A 17,263-nucleotide genomic window follows, 5' to 3' on the forward strand; every position below is an offset into this window, starting at 1 on the left:
TTCTCGTATCCTGGACTCATCATTTTCAGGAAGGGACAAGGCTATAGCAACTCCCTGTTTCTTCTTATCTAACTCTGTGACCTCTTTCCATGCTAACAATTCTTGCTTGTACAATTCATAAGTTTTCACTTTGGGGTCATAAGAGGGGAGGTTGATTTTTGTTGACATTCTTATTTTCTTAGTCCACAAAGTTTTGCACTTTTTCACATTCACTGAATTCTTACTGAATAGTTTTTAAATGTCACACTTCCTTACACTGTTTTTGACACTATGATACACTAATTTCCTTTGAACCATGCTCTGCTACCATTGTTAGACCATGCTTTATTCAATATCTCTAAAAACACTGTATCAGACTTCCGATATGAAAAGCTCCCTTAGGGGGAGATAAACAATATGAAGAGCTCCCTTAGGGGGAGATAAAGTATCCATTACAAGAGTTACTTCTCTTTCCATATAACATACATGTAAACTAACACTATTCCAACCCGGATCCCCACGGTATTTGACGTTTTTGAAAAGTAGGTGAAAGTCCAAGGTCACTCGGTCAAATGTTTTGGTACCATATGAAAGGCCTGGTCATAAGGCATATATATGTGAAATATCAAAGACATATCCCCCTTGGTTTGAAAGATTTTGCCGAGGTTAAAGTTTTAGAAAAGTAGATCAAAGTCCAAGGTCACACGGATATTGGTATTTTGCGGAATGGAACAGAAAGAGATAATGCTTGCAATTATTTCAACTTATTAGTAACCTCGAAAATTTCCAGTCCTGTTTTCGTGAGGATTTTACTCGCCACTATCAATTATGCAGAAAACTTTACATTAACCCCAGGTTTTTTTTTTTCATTGACAACTCCACATACTTTCAGAGTGATCAACTAATAAACCGACGAAAAAGAAAGCTCCAACAGAAACGGAAAAACAATGTGACATTAATTTACAAGTAACCATAACAATATCAAAGAAACACAAGTATTCAAAATCTTGTCTAACACGTGGATTTTTTTTAAAAATTTGCGAGCAAATTTCATAGATATAGTGAGGCAGGGAATGAAATAATTACCAAACATAAGAAAAATTCTATGATAAAATGTGACGTAAACAAGAGACTACTTGCACGTGTAGAATAACACTTCAATTTCGATGTGTTTCGTTCTGTTCCGCTAAATACTAATATCCCCACGGAACGGAACCAGCGCAGAACATGTGTATATTATATCAGTAATAAATGCATATCAAAAATTAAACATAGTTTATACAGTAATTACAGATATCAACACAGAAAAAAACCTCATATGATTGGATACAATTGTATATAAAAACTATAATTTTAAAGCCCAGTATTTTATTTTACAACCCTCTACATTTCATAGGCCCACATGAGTATACACAATTATGTATATAACTAGAACTTTAAAGCCCGGTATTTCATTTTACAACCCTCTACTTTTTACAGTCGATTCCCCCTTAAGGTACCCCACAACCAGTTTCGTTCCGTTCCGCAAAATACCAATAGCCGTATAAATGTAGATACTCACACTTGCCATGATGAGCTAAAAACAACAAATAAAACTGAAAATGTTCACAGACTTTATGTAACTATAATTCAAAATACACTGAAAGTCTCCTCAACAATGAAATTCTCCAAACTTTTTTATTTTACGACAAATTAGTATCATAAAGCTATACAATATCTATCTTGTTTAAATTGTTTAAATCATAAAACAAAAATATATATCACAGATTAAAAAAAAAATACAATTATCCTCAAAATCTACTTTATGACAACTGAATTTAAAAAAAACATTCAAAACACTGCAAAACATGCACTGAACAATTTTCCAGTCCTTGTCTATCAAGGGAAATCTTTTCAGGTATAAGCAGTTAACCTGTCTAAATGTACCTAGCCTAGTACATTTGAACTCTACATATGCATGATTTTTTATATTCATACATATAAAACTGAATATCACAGGTGATTCAGTTGAATATGAATACAGGAGACCACGGTCAAAATCCCTCACACAAGCAGTTGCCATTAAACTGTAGCCAAAATCCGATCCTGTGGGTCATGGTATAGAAACTTGAATAAACATGTACTTAACATGATGATCATTGCATATTCATTAATAGAAAGAGTCCTATATACAATTTGTATGTTGTTGTTTGTAAAACTTTAAACCCCTCTTGTGGGTCCCATCATATATATATATTGTAATAAGTTTAGTTAATTAGTTAAAATTGGCACAGTGGCAAAGAAATATAATTTGTGGAAGTTAACATGGGTGAGGTAATAACCATGAATGTGGAGAGTAACTTTACATCTAATTTAAATAAGAGTACATTATGTAGTTTATCTGCATACACTTCTGTGTTTGACATTAATCAATCATCTTCTTCATAATCTTCTTCATAATCATCTTCGTAATCATCTTCATCGTCGTCTTCAGTCATTTCCTCTGATATTGTCAGTTCTTCCTGTGACTCTGAGACTACATCATCCTTTTCACTGAAAACCACCATTTTGACTGCCCCATCCGGAGAAGTCACTGATGTGTACCCTCCTGGTGAGCGGGCGGGGCTCTGGTGAAGGGACCCCCCTGGTAAGTGAGCAGGGCTCTGGTGAAGGGACCCCCCTGGTAAGTGGGCAGGGCTCTGGTGAGGGGACGCCCCTGGTGTGAAGCCCGGTGACGTTGGTGTACTGTTCAGGGTGCTATTGATCATGAACTCAGATTTGCAGACTTGATTGACAACAGCTTCATTTATGTCCTCCAACTCATCTGAAACTTCCCTCAAACAGTCTTCTAAAACTTGATCTGAAACCCTGAAAATCAAATAATTACAATCAAAATCATACCATTTGTAAAGAGCCAGTTCTAAAAAAAACCCAAAAAAAACATGTAATTTGCACAGGAACCTGAAGTATGAGTACGGATAATACTTACACCCCACCCCCCTTAAATAATTTTTTGTGGCGACATTTTCCCAGAAATGTGTGGACTTCCTGTCTATCACATCTCTCTTTCGATTTATGTTATCGTTTCACGCTTTTTGTAAGCTTTAGAGATTGGTCTTCTACCGGTATGATAAAATACACTATTTCATATGGAAAGTAAGCACTCTCGAAGGTACATTTGTACATACTTTCCCTCAATGTTAAGGAAGGTACATGTAAATGTTGGAACTTCCCACTGATGTTGAAGAAGGTAGGTGCCCCCCCACCCCCACCCCCTCATCTAATGTAAAAGAGGGTGTAAGTACATGTAGGTATTTCGACTCTATGTAAGAAAGGTGGGTATTTCCACTCTATGTTAACGAAGGTAGGTACTTCCCCTCTGTGTTAAAGGACACATCTCATGTTTTCAAAGTATACAATATTACATGCATTTTGTCTTCTTTATGCTTATAGTAATTAATTCTAATAGTTCGTTCGCCGAAATTTTGCGATAATTAACCACAATACAGACTTAAATCTAAGCCCCGATTTCAAAAAGTCAAGTTGATTAGGTAGGTAGTCACGTGGTACAGTGACGTCACATGCGCCCTACGGATTGCGAAAGTACTGCGAGATATTATTAAAAACTCTACTTTTAGGGGCCTAATTTATTTACCATGGGCAACATTTAAATCGATGTTGACAAATTGTCCGAGTTTTATATGTGTTCGCCACCAGTGCACACATATAACGATGTAAATACCCAAATATAGCGAGTAAAGCGTGTATGAAATCGGCAATATTGTGAGTAAATAATGTTTATATGGGTCGCTGTCTACAAACTGTTTGGGGATGTTATTCCTTTATACATCTGTAATTGGCGCTGTTTTTCTAAAATAAACAGTGCAATCATTATTTATTTTTGGATTAGACAAATTATAATACGTGAAATTGTTGACAACTAGGCCCTATGCCAAGCTATTGTCACGCATGTATTTCGGAAAGAAAGAAAAAGACAACACACACACAAATCAATAAAAATATTCAAATTTAAATTGGTAATCACATTATTGTTATTTTGATAAAGAAATCTTATTACTATTTTTGAATTGTGATCTGCACGTCTTTAGGAAGTATGAAGTGGGAGCATGGCGTTATAGCCTACTGACGCACTCAAGATGCTACGAGTTCAATAAGGAAATGATTTTATAATTCAATTTAAAGTTAGGAAATACAATATTCTATTATTTGTATAATTAAAAGTTCAATTATTTTGTATCTTTATTTTTTGTTGTTGTAAATCTACCAGTTGGTAGAAGTGACATTGTATCGTCGATATATGTTGTTACAAGGTGAAGGTCAGTTGATCCGAGTGTGTATTGAATTTGAAGAGCAAAACAGAATGTATGCTATAGGCCTACCAGTGCTTATAGCTTCGATATATCCATTTTCTCGCAGTTTATCAGGGTCTCTGTCCAAACTATGTTTGAAAAGGTGACTGGGCGTGTTTTTTAAGGTAAAGTTCTTGCTCCAACAAAAAAATTATCCACGTCTTTTTTCTCGTACCTTCCTTCGAAAAATTGAAAAATACTCAGTCTAAATCCTTTCTACCGACAACTAGTAAACCCGAGCACGGCACAAAACGTCTTAATGCATTATTATTTACAAGCCGTTAACGTGATAATTGTTTTTTTGTCGATTAAATCTAATCTGTTTATGAAATGGCTAATAGATGTTTTCAAACCCGAGGGCGCATATGACGTCACACATAATGGCGTGTAAACTAGCGAAAGAAAATATGCATATCGCAAGATTTGAATTTCATCGCTTTCAATCTCAAAAACTACGCAAAATATTTCATTTAAAACACATTTAAAGTAGTTTTAGGCATAAAAAGAGTTAATTTTGCTGAAAAAATGAAAAAGTTTAGAAACATGCGCTGTGTCCTTTAAGGAAGGTAGGTACTTCCCCTCAATGTTAAGGAAGGTGAGTACTTCCACTCTATGTTTAGGAAGGTGGATACTTCCCCTCTATGTTTAGGAAGGTAGATACTTCCCCTCTATGTTTAGGAAGGTGGATACTTCCCCTCTGATTTTAAAAAAAAACATGTACTTACTCCTCTACCAATTTCCAAGGATCAAACTTTCCCTGAATCTGATGTGATGTTTTCTTTAAATGTCTCTCATATTTCTCCACATAATTTTGGATATTCTCCACCACATTTTTCGGCAGAGTCAGTTCCACAGGCCGACCACCTGCTCTATCAAGATCTGTCTGTTCGTCTTCCTGTACGACTCGATTCTGTACAAACTTAGGCTCAGGCCTGAACTTTGTGAAAATAATGGGCTGATCCTCTGTGAACTCTTGCTGATACCTGTGATTATGCAAATGTTTCGTCACTTTGAATGATGATTAATTTTACGTCAATATCAAAGAAAATACTAGAATACACTTATTCAGATCCACATCATTCCTTTTCCACTTAGAAAATGTTGCTATGGCTACTGTTGTATATTCCTCAGAACCCCAACCCACCCACCCCCTCCATTTTTTCAATAAATATCATAGAAATTAATCAATACGAAAATTCAAAAGATTACATCAAAAAATGATATAATTATACATAAAAAATGTTGATAGATTGTTTCCGAAAATCTACAATAGCCATCATTTAAACAAAGATATTGCTTCATTTACAGGGAAATTTCTACTGCCTGTTGGAATGCTACATGTTCATGTAATAAGAAATCTATATTCAAAACTAAATGTATTGCCAAACATACAAGTTCTTTTGCCCCATTATGCTAGGTCCACTTTTCCTTGTAATTTCCATAGCAACTGGTGCATTGGGCTTAGAATATTGAGATGAAACTGAAAATAAAAATGAATTACATGTACGTGCATGAAAATCATTATGGGAGAGGGCCTACATAGGCCATGCCTGTTGCCCAATCCTATTGAGTTTCTCAATAAAATATGTTTATATTTTCAAGGAAGTAAATTATTCAAAGACAAATAAGCAAGGTTCAAATTTCTGTCACAGCCTGTATTAACAGAAGGGGATTCCTAGACATCGCCATCTATACTGTCCAGCATTCTGTATAGGGACTCCATTACTAACCAGTTTGTCTCTTTGATCTGAGATTAGACCCTGCTTCTTCAAACTCCAGTGTTGCCCAGCGCCTTCTGATTTCAAACTGCTCTTGCTGTCAAAATGAAAACACCTTTTAAAGCATATCTTTTCTTTTTGTTGTGAATTCTTAGTGTACACAAATAGTTTGTGCACCTTATAAATCTTTTCTTTCTTGCTTGCTATAGATACCTCACATGTATTTGTATTCATTTCTGTACGATTTCCCTCACTGTATCACATTTTACAATTTCTGTGTAGAACTGCGGTTACATTCAAACATTAAGATTACATTGGCAATATTACTGAACTTGCGATGGAGAGTTCTTATTTCCGTGAAAGTGAAAAGCATAACGGCAGTTTGGATTTCAATCTGCTTGAAATCAAAGAATTTTCCATGATCATTATTAAGCAATCTTAAACATATCAATGTAGCATTCACACATTGAATATCTAATACAGGAACCCCATTATTACATTTCTCATTTTCCCACAAAATAACGTAATTTACTGTGGGCAACGTAATAAACGTTACCGGTGAAATCCGTTAAAAAACATGAAATTGTATATCTTCCATTGACACTTGATTTATTTACATCTTATCTTAAATGTCTGTAATTCTTCATGTTCTCATCCCTTTTCTTTATTTCTTGTGTAGGATGCATATGTTTTGATAACCGTTGCTTATCTGCATTAGTTTCCGTCATTTTGTTCAACTTCCACTTTCATGTTTACATAATGTGTTCATATAAATTTCTCTCAATAACTCATTCGGGTTCGTATGCAACATTTAAACTTCCACTTTCTTGTTTACATAATGTGTTCATATAAATTTCTCTCAATAACTCATTCGGGTTCGTATGCAACATTTAAACTTCCACTTTCTTGTTTACATAATGTGTTCATATAAATTTCTCTCAATAACTCATTCGGGTTCGTATGCAACATTTAAACTTCCACTTTCTTGTTTACATAATGTGTTCATATAAATTTCTCTCAATAACTCATTCGGGTTCGTATGCAACATTTAAACATGTGGAATTGAAGATGTTTAGAGTAGTTTCCAATGAAATTCATTTCTTATATAATTTAATTTTATATACTGATTATTATAATAAGTGGAGTTTCTCAGAGAATGTGCTGTTTCAAAAACAGTCTTGAAACTACATGTATATTAAAGTACAACTCTTCAGAAAGCATGAGCATGATGAACATGTACATAAGTAATTGTTGTACATGACCACACACCTCCATTTGTTCCAGTCTCTGAAACACGTTTTCCAGAGTTGGGTTATCCTGCAATCTGATGGCCTCCTGCTCTGCTCGTTGTGATCTCTCCAAATTCTCCAGTTCCCCAGCAGTGTCCCTAATGATGTCATCCAAAATAATCTCAGCCAGAACGTCTCCACGAGTCCCTGCCTGAAATTCAAAGAAAATGTCTACTTTCCAGCACTTTTTTTTTCAAATATCGTCCATCTCAATGAGAAGTACAGTATTTATCTCAATGAGAAGTGCAGTATTCATCTCAATGATAGGTACAGTATTCATCTCAAAGATAGGTAAAGTATTCATGAATTTACCATAAAAGTATGAGTGCAGACTCAAGTTATTGAAAAACATGGAAACTTGCAGAAGTTTTGAAAGTATACTTTTACAAAACAAATTTTTTTTTTCTGTGTATAAATTTCTATGTTTCAGTTATCTCACTTGTTTTCATATATCAGAGATAGAACAGTGAGTTTGCATATCAATGTTTTCCACTTACATTGTTAGATGCTTCATTAGCCATCCTCCGTCTCGCGGAGACATCATTCATTGCAGAAAAATGTTCCTGCCTTGTTGCTATTTTCTAGAAAAAACATTTTTTGTCAGGTTACTTTTTTGTACACTTTTAAATTGCATTCCTTAAGATTAACAAATGCTTCTTTGAATTACAAGATGTTATAAATAGTAGATATTCATCGTACTGTCCTATCATATTGCATGGAAACAAAGTACCAACACAGTATGTATAAAACTTTGTTTTATTTATTCTAACCTCTGCCTTTTCGAGCAGTGGTTTCAGCCTTGTTCTGATTGCCAGTTCCGCTTCATTAACCATACTCTCAGGAGACCTGCTGAACTGGCGTCTGCAAACAAAAGAACATAAAACTGAAGTAATTAAAACAAAAATCAGTTCATTTAAAAGACTTCAAAGATGACAATTTTCTTGGGATATCACATGACTTTCATCGTGCTGACCTTTGTCTTGTGGGAGACCTCCCTCTGTTCTGTAACTCATTGATAGACTGGAACGAATCGTACATACATTGTAAACACGTTCTTCAACACAGTCATCCAATTATATGTTTGAAACACATACAGCATCATACAAAATAAACATACTGTTTCTTGTAGCACAAATTGATTTAGAAAATTAGTCATAATAAAAGTATATGCCTATATAATCTCTCTAACATACGAGTACATCGTACCTCTATGCATTGTCATACATATTTACAAGTTGCATGTATTTTCAAATTGACTCTTAATACCTGGTTTGGGCTTAAGAAGGCATCATGGTACAAATTTCTGCAAAAAGAAAAAAGGGGGTAAAAATAAATTGTTTTAGTATATTTGTTACTGATAAGTAAATAATCATGAGGCAAATGACCAAACCTACTCTCACATATTGCCTTGCTCATATAGAATAATGAATGTCAGAGACTAAGATTCCTCTGACACTGCAACTATGCACCTAGTCAAGGGGAGTGCTTGGAGGAATTGGATTCTTATCATCACAAACTGAAGCCTTGTTGTTCATAAACTTCTAATTCTAAAAACATGAGGATCTGTACTACATGTACAGTACCCGCAATGTTATTCTTGACATGATAAACAATAGAACATGATATACACACGATACGAAAGGATACACGCACGATAGGATAGGATACACGCACGATATGATAGGATACACGATAAACCTGATAAACGCAAAACCTGATAAACGCTCTTCACGATAGACATGATAAACGCAAAACACGATAAACGGAAAACCTGATAGAAATGTTGTAAATTTAGAATCAATTTAGACAGAACGAAATTTTTTATACCGACAACATAATTACATTATGTTGATAATAATACTGAAGGATTTCAATATTCATTATACACCTAAAACGTATAATTTTTTTAATACACGGTCGTACATTAAAAAAATTATTTAAATTTTTACGACATCACAGCTAAAATCAGAAAACTAAACTGTATACGGTATTTAATTCATTATTTGATATCTACATGTATTAAAATTTTCCCAGCCAATGATTCTAAAATTATAATTGTCACCTAATGTTTGATATATAAATTATACAGTGAATTAATTAAATGTAATATAATGTAGTGATATCATGCTTTAGTAGCTCTCTAATTCTAATGTCTATTATCTTGAATGTGAAATAAACCAAGGAATATTTTGCGTGTAGCGAGGAGGGGTTATTTTGCATCAAGCTCTAAGTTCACCGGTCATTTAACAATTACAATTATTTTCATTATGACCGCTTTAAAAAAATCCACTGCATTACACCAAATCTGCATACGTTAGATATTTCTACACGATGAGTGATGGTTGATATTCATAAGTAATTGGAACATACATATATGTATTTGAATTGATATCTTAATAACAAAAATAAATAAACTATGAAAAAAATAAAAATAAAACACGGCTTTTTTAAATTCACAATTTTGAAACGCTTAAAAAAATTGTGTTTAGTATGTAAAAAAAATACAAATAATCATCAACCCGGTATTAATTTCCAGTATCTACCCGTACGATTATACATGTACATGTACAAGTAAAAAAACAACAACGATGACAGTCGAGTCGTGCCCAGTTGGGCAGACTTTCGGGAGATGCAACACCCTTGCACCCTTTTAAAACTTAATCTTCTAAATGTGTCAACTACAATGTCCCTGAGAATGTTTGCAGTCAAAACACGGGTGATACACAGAAGCGCATAAGTTCAATGGTGGGTATATAAATAGAACACAGGTGGAAAAAAATCGGAAGAAAACGAGCCTTTATTCAAATATATGTAATAAACAACATAATTTACTGATTTTTCCTTTCAAATCGGAACTTCCTATTTCTCTGTTAGTGTTAATTACAAATAATTGTTTCTAGACAAGCAAATGTTTATGAATTGTACATGAAGGAGCTTTCAGATTTACGGTCCCCGGTTTGCTCGGCAAACCAATGCCTACTTTTCATATTACTTAGAATGAAATTGTGTTAAATTTTCACTCTCTCTGGACAGACAAACAGCTCTTCTTCTGCCTTAAAATAGACAGCTTTATGTTCTCCTTCAAATATACCGTCTTTTCTCGATTCCTAAAAATAGCTTCTTTAACAAAACGAATAAAGCTTCGAAAGGTATCATACTTTTTCATTAGATTTGATGTACAATCCCGATAGTTTCCGAAGCTACACGTTAAACGATTTTCACGATAAACGGAAAACCTGATACACGCAAAACACGATACACTTGATAAACGCAAAACACGATAGAAAACGGAAAACCTGATAAACGCAAAACACGATACGATAGGATACACGCATGATACGATAGGATACATGCACGATACGATAGGATATACGCACGATAGAACACGATAGGAATGTCAAGAATAACGTTGCGAATATTGTATGTTATAAACTATGACAATATTTTGTAATTTTTGAGCCAATGGTTCTAAAGAAGAACATTTTTGGTGGTGTTATAATTATCATTTCTTTAATTATCTCCCCTTGCAAATGAGCATGGTTTTTCATTTAAACAAAGTGAATCAACCTAAAGAACCTTAAAGAATGGGTTTATTTTGGTTTTAAAATAAAATTCTACAGACAGACAAATTTTAATCAGTAATCCTCACTTCAGATGAACAAAAAACCAAGCAGTGTATAATGGCAGACATTCACAAAACATCGAAGCTTACTGTACGACGCTGTCCTCCACATACTGTGACATGAAGTTCTGACGACCTGACTGTGGACTTTGAGACCGCGCTCTCCTTGTAGTGGGAGTTCTACCTGCTGGTTTCCAGGCACCATACAGAGGACAATCAGGACTGACTTTGTAACCTCTAAATATTCACAAATCAAAAACACAAGTTAATTAAACACCACAATGCTTTCTATTACAATACATAAATGTATGTAATACACAAAATGAACAATATTTAGCATACAGTATCTTACTCAGACAAAATTCCAATACCTACCTTGGTGAGGGAGGTGCAGAAAAGGATCTCTCTAAGACTGTGCCTTGGTAGTAGGGCATGGTTACTTTGAGTTTTGAGGCCACGGTGGGGTCAGCATAGTGCGTCTCTGGTACAGATTTAATCACAGGCTTCTGGGCCTTATCTCGCTTTGCCTGAGCAAACACAAACAAGATGTAACGTGACACTGCTGATAACTAGGTACTCACATTACGCATCCCTCCCTTTCAGTTTTGACTAACAGTAAGTAAATTTACATGGCAATCAGAAAGAATATTAATTGATCCTCGTTTACATCACAGAGTAATACATATAGGTTACATAGATGAAGCTGAACATTAAAAATCAAAAGTTCAAGACCTGCTGTTGAAAATATATGTCATCAAATTTTCATGAATACACTGTATGCTCCTACTAGTATATGCATTATACATGAAAACTCATGTATAGCATTATGTCTTAAGGAATAAAATACATTTGCTTGGAGTCACAAAATAATCAGAAATACCCCATAGTGAAAATATAACTGAAATCTTCAAATCCATTTGAAACACCCATGATGCACAAACGTTGATGATCAGCTTACTTGTAATTTTCCTGGGATTATCAGACTCTTTTTCTGTGCTGCCTGTGGTTTGCTGATGGGAATTTCCCAGGCCATTCCATCACTGCTAATCTGTTTACTTCCTTGCGCCAGATCAAGCCTGTTTCTTTGTTTATCACCTTGCATCAGAGCGGCAATACCAGCTTGTAGAGTGGCTCTCCTCTCAGGCGTCAGGGTCCTTCCTACAAAATGATGGGACTACCTTCCTTGACAAACATCCAACATAACGTTATAAACAACATGACGAGAACTATTGTGGAGATCAAAAAAAAAAAATGCCTACCACAACACAACAGTTTGGTGCATCAATATTTGTAATGGCATAACCTCAGTGCTTAATATTCACAAACAGATTTTTTGTTGTTGATTTAACAATAAAAGTAATCACAATCATATGTTGATTTCTAGCATGCATTACACGCATCCTACTTAAAATTTTCAGCACTGCAATCGCACCTGAATGTGCTTTACCTGTGACTTTGGACGGCTTCCTTGCAATCAGCACACCTAAGAAACAGAAAGGCAAGAATTGAAGTACTTTATGTTAAGATATAAAGAGGTATGAAAAAAATTTAAATATTGTGCATTTTTTGGCATGTTTTCATGGAATAAAATCTTTTTTTACAATACACAATATGCCAGTTAATACATGTACCTCTAGCCCTGTTCTCTTTGCCTTTATAATACACAATATGCCAGTTAATACCTCTAGCCCTGTTCTCTTTGCCTTTACAATACACAATATGCCAGTTAATACCTCTAGCCCTGTTCTCTTTGCCTTTACAATACACAATATGCCAGTTAATACCTCTAGCCCTGTTCTCTTTGCCTTTACAATACACAATATGCCAGTTAATACCTCTAGCCCTGTTCTCTTTGCCTTTATAGGACACAAATGTTGGCTTCGTCTGTTTGACTGGTTTTGGAACTTGAAATGGAGGCCTAGAAGCGGGTTTCTGTTGAGAAACATTTTCCGGTTTGGTTGAGGAGAGTGCCTGAATTTCTGAACACCATGCCTTGTTCAAGTCCTGCAAAAGGAAATTGAATGCACTGCAGTTTTCTGCAATACGTATATACAACTTTCTAAATTTTGTGTGCAGTAAATCACAGTTACAGTGAATGCACTTATAATGAATTTACTGGATATAACAAATGACATTTATAACAAATCAAAATTGTTCATCACTATAAGTGTGTTTTACTGTATGAACAGTTGTCTGATAATTCTTGTCCTATTTGTTCTCTCTATTTTGGTGAAATTACATATGTTGGACATATTACTATTTTTCACTATACAAAACATCTCAATACTGATTATTTCTAATCACACTTTGAAAATAACATAAAATTTACATCCACTCTGTCCAGCATGTTGAGAAGGTCTTGGTGGACACTGGACTTCTCATCAGTGGCGAGTTGCGTACTCAGCATGGACATCTGTCTGACAAGGAGGGCCAGCTCCTGGTAACTGGCTGGGAGACCTCTCTGTAAGTCTGTAAAGGGCAGACTGTTCACAAACGACTGGATAGCTCTCACGGCTCCTCGATGGGCTGCAGCCAGACGAGCCATGATTTGACTCTGTAAAATAAAACAAACAAAAAATGCTCATTTTATCTATCAGATCTAGACTTCAGTAATCTTTCAATACATGTCAAATTTTTACAACTTGTAAATTCTGGTTTTCGCATAATTTTGTCCGTTCAAATTCATATTTGTAAAACAAAATGACATCTAACCTTTTTAGTGTGTTTCATTTTGTCAACGTCGCCTCTGATAAGCTGGTTCTGGACCTCTCGAACCTGTTGTCTGAGAACATACAGCTGCCGGGCAGCCCGGGTCTGCATCTCCTCACTACGAACCTGCTTCCTCTCCCTGTCCTCCTCATCTGGAAGATAGCCCTTCTTCTTCCTCGACTTGTGTTGAAGGAAATCCATGGACTGTTCTGAAATTGTCAAAAATATAATCCCAAAATCAGCCTCCTCTTTCTTATAATGCGTAACACCAAAAGTATATCTATCAAATTTCATTCATAATTATAAGATATACAAACCACAAGCACTCAACGTTTTAAATATCAATAATATCAAGAATCCCTCAGCAGTTTGTCGCATTTGAAAAGCAGTAGACAATGTTTGATGGTTGATTATAGCCGATAAATGGACTTTATTTCCAGTTCATCTAGACGATGCGAGAGGTAAGACCTTGACAAGAGTTGCTTTTAAACAATAGGGGTCTAATTATCATATTATATCGAACTTTTCACTGAAAATTGCAAGCGATGCAGCAGGTAAAAAAAAAAAAACGAAGATGGCAGCGTGATATACCTTGTGAATATTTTGTTTATAGGCATACATTTTTTTCTTATAGATATTTTAAACATCGAGTGCCTGTGATACAAACATGTAGATGTAATAACACAACAGACCTTTTAATGCCCTTTGCTCAATGACTTGTATCTGCTGTAAATAGGACTCCATTTCCCGCTGAAGCCTCTCTATCTCTTTGGCAGGTTGATCACTGGGAGCAAACTTCTGTATTGGATAAATTTTCAGGTCTGTGTCTTTCGATGGTGGAGAATCAGAAGAAACTGCCCAAAAACAATTAATGTCACAAAAACTTTCTATTGAAGTATAAATGAAAAAAAAAATTCTTTTGTGAAAATTCAACTTGCAGACCAGAAATGTTTTCATGGAAGTAAAATATAACAACATATTAAAGCATGGACAGATTCATCTTCAAATGATAAACAAAAGAAATTATTCACCAGGAAAGTTTGGATCAGGCACTCTGCCCCCAAACTTTGGTGCTCTTGGTGGGGTCTGTGTTCGAGAATCCCTTGGTTGACGATTTTTGTCATGTTCTCTCACTGTTACAATTCGTCTTTCCTTCTTTGGATCGCGACTTCTTTGATTTTTGCTCCAAAACTTTTGCCCTGGAATTGCTCTTGTTCTGAGTGATTTTGGTGATGGAGATCTGCTTCTCGGTTTTAAAGCTCGCAGTCTTTCCTGATCTCTTTGTTTCCTGATATCTCGCTGGGCCAATTTCATAGCCATTTCCATTTTTTCACTTGACAGGGAACTCGAATTAACTTCTAAAAAAATAATGTTAAATTTGAAGTCAAATCACATTCACAAACTTTTAAAAATGCTCTTGTCTTTTAAGATCTCAAATACTGCTCATTTCTACTGAATACATCAGATAGAAGCATGTACCTTTTTCAGTGAAGACTAAGGTTGTATAGACCACTAGTTCAATCCATTATATAGATTCTATATGTATGATGCAAACCTCTCTTATAACACAATGTAAAAAGACTGCATGAACATTAATGACAGTCACACCGTAAAACATGACTGCAGTACACTTCAGTGGAATTTCTAAAGGTGTGAATGGACATTTTAGTGGAACTTAAGTGAACATTTTAACGAAAGAACAATTGGTTATCGGAAAAAATTAGGACATTTGAGTGGATTTTTTTCACAGGTAACTTTAATTCTTTTTAAACAATCAATGTAAAGTCAGTAAATTTGACCAATGGTCAGCAGATTAATGAATTAGTTTTCAACTCTAAAGGTTTTGATAGTAAAGGTATGCAATATTCAGTTATTCACTCAAAAATAAAACTCACTAACACATAATTATATCTTCATACAGGTAAGTACATGTACACATATTCATTTGAAATTACAACACCAGTTTGGAAATGGTAGATCTATGTAGAAACAAATCGAGGTTGTTATTGATTACTAAAACCTGAAGTTGTTTCTTGGAGATGCTATGTGAAAAACTTTAAAGATGGTATCTGAACTGATAATTCTACCCAAGACCTTTCTATGGAAAAGAATATTTGAATTAACTAAAACGTCTAATTATATAAATCGTTCGCAATGTCCACAAATTTCCTGCTAAAAAGTCAATTTTTTTAGTTATGTCCAAGACACAATGTAGATATGATATCGACAAACCAAACATGATATATCATACCGATATTGATAAGTACCACTCTAATGATCAAATACCTTTACTGACGATATTGTGAAAATATCGAATCATGATCGTTTTTGTAATGGTTGTATGAGGACTAATTCTCTTCCTGTCAATATCGGTGATATCGTGTCAATATCGGATCATGATCATTTTTGTAATGGTTGTATGAGGCCTAAAATAGGTTTGATTTCTCTTCCTGTCGATCATCAATATATGGTGTTGATATCGAGTCACATTTGTTTTGCTTAACATAGAGTTTACATTATGCTGTGTAAACTAAGACTATTTATTAGTATTAATTCAAACACATTTAAAAAAGAAAATGTCAATATTGATACGATATCTTTGGGAAAATGTTGAAATCAATGATAACGACATTGTGCTGCATATACTAACACTATTAATTTTCAAACACGTTTAGAATAGAAATTGTCGGTATTGATACGATATTGTTGTGTGAATGTCAATATCAACGATGACATGGACTCAATATCAATTCGATATTGTTGATATCGAAATCAGGTTTGATCTTGGACATATATGAATTTTTTCGCAAAAATATTTTGTAAATCAGTTAAAATGTCTAGCGCTGAAAGATATCTACCTCGAGTGACATGAGACACATTCTGTCGCGTGACAAACGCAGAGGCAGCTTGTTGGACATGGGGCTTTTCTATAATAAGCGCCCTTGGGTGGTGGTGACGAAACGCCAAATTTTCCGTGTATGTCGGTACACTCGTGTTGAACTGCAGCTGATTCTGAAATGCCATTTCTATATTGCCTTTTTACGAAAATATTAATAATATATCTATCAAACTCTCGTTTTCCCCTTCTATTTTTCAATCCTGCAATCTGTTTCTGCAAGTATGAACACGCTTCACGAGTAGGCTACAATTCTTTCAATGACTTGGTTACTTTCTGTTGATATCATTTCTGGCAAACGCAGCACATAGAAAAAAATAATTTCGTGCATCCAAAAGTTTAAAAAGGGGGATATGCTCTGCAACTCTACGGTAATTGACAATTATAAACAACACTCTATTTAAATTCCAGTGAGAATGGCGGCCTTGTTTACAAAATGAAATTCAGTACTTCGAACCCGATCGATAATAAGAGACTCCTTCATCATGTAGGCTTACATTTAGTTAATAGGAATTAATCATAGTTTACAAGCGAGAATTAACATGCAATCACAGAAAAAATGTTTAACATTAAACGGTAGTTTACGTCGTTACATATAATTTCACTGATAACGACTATAGTTTAATACGAAAGCCTGTAGAGCTCATTTTCGTTCTCTCGAGAAAAAATAATTTCGCGCAATTTCGCGATACTCTTATGTA

General features: G+C 34.8%; 1 protein-coding gene across 2 annotated transcripts; it reads right to left on the minus strand.

Annotated features, from left to right (window-relative positions):
- Positions 1-1,579: 1,579 nt before the first annotated feature.
- On the minus strand, positions 1,580-17,004 carry LOC125663685 (protein moonraker-like). Of its 2 annotated transcripts, none has more exons than XM_056153060.1 (19): positions 16,525-17,004; positions 14,698-15,024; positions 14,359-14,520; positions 13,670-13,875; positions 13,287-13,511; positions 12,793-12,961; positions 12,405-12,440; positions 11,916-12,115; positions 11,333-11,484; positions 11,048-11,194; positions 8,602-8,638; positions 8,309-8,355; positions 8,106-8,196; positions 7,833-7,916; positions 7,316-7,486; positions 6,059-6,143; positions 5,721-5,808; positions 5,054-5,311; positions 1,580-2,826 (listed from the first exon to the last, which is right to left on the minus strand). In XM_056153060.1, the coding sequence occupies exons 1-19, from the start codon at positions 16,688-16,690 to the stop codon at positions 2,388-2,390; spliced, it is 3,090 nt and encodes a 1,029-aa protein (XP_056009035.1). In that variant the 5' UTR covers positions 16,691-17,004; the 3' UTR covers positions 1,580-2,387. The 2 variants fall into 2 exon arrangements, with proteins under 2 accessions (XP_056009035.1, XP_048751969.2); XM_048896012.2 differs by having other exon boundaries at positions 12,390-12,440.
- Between the last annotated feature and the right edge of the window lie 259 nt (positions 17,005-17,263).

The sequence above is a fragment of the Ostrea edulis genome, chromosome 1, assembly GCF_947568905.1.
Source record: "Ostrea edulis chromosome 1, xbOstEdul1.1, whole genome shotgun sequence".
NCBI lineage: Eukaryota > Metazoa > Mollusca > Bivalvia > Ostreida > Ostreidae > Ostrea > Ostrea edulis.

What these genes read in the sequence shown, in the direction of transcription:
- LOC125663685 (XM_048896012.2), bottom strand. Translation starts at nt 16,690, where the DNA reads ATGGCATTTCAGAATCAGCTGCAGTTCAACACGAGTGTACCGACATAC. An exon ending in CAAAGAGAACAGGGCTAGAG is followed by an intron (nt 12,441 to 12,792) that starts GTATTAACTGGC and finishes TCTGTTTCTTAG; the next exon opens with GTGTGCTGATTGCAAGGAAG. An exon ending in TCTGCACCTCCCTCACCAAG is followed by an intron (nt 11,195 to 11,332) that starts GTAGGTATTGGA and finishes GTGAATATTTAG; the next exon opens with AGGTTACAAAGTCAGTCCTG.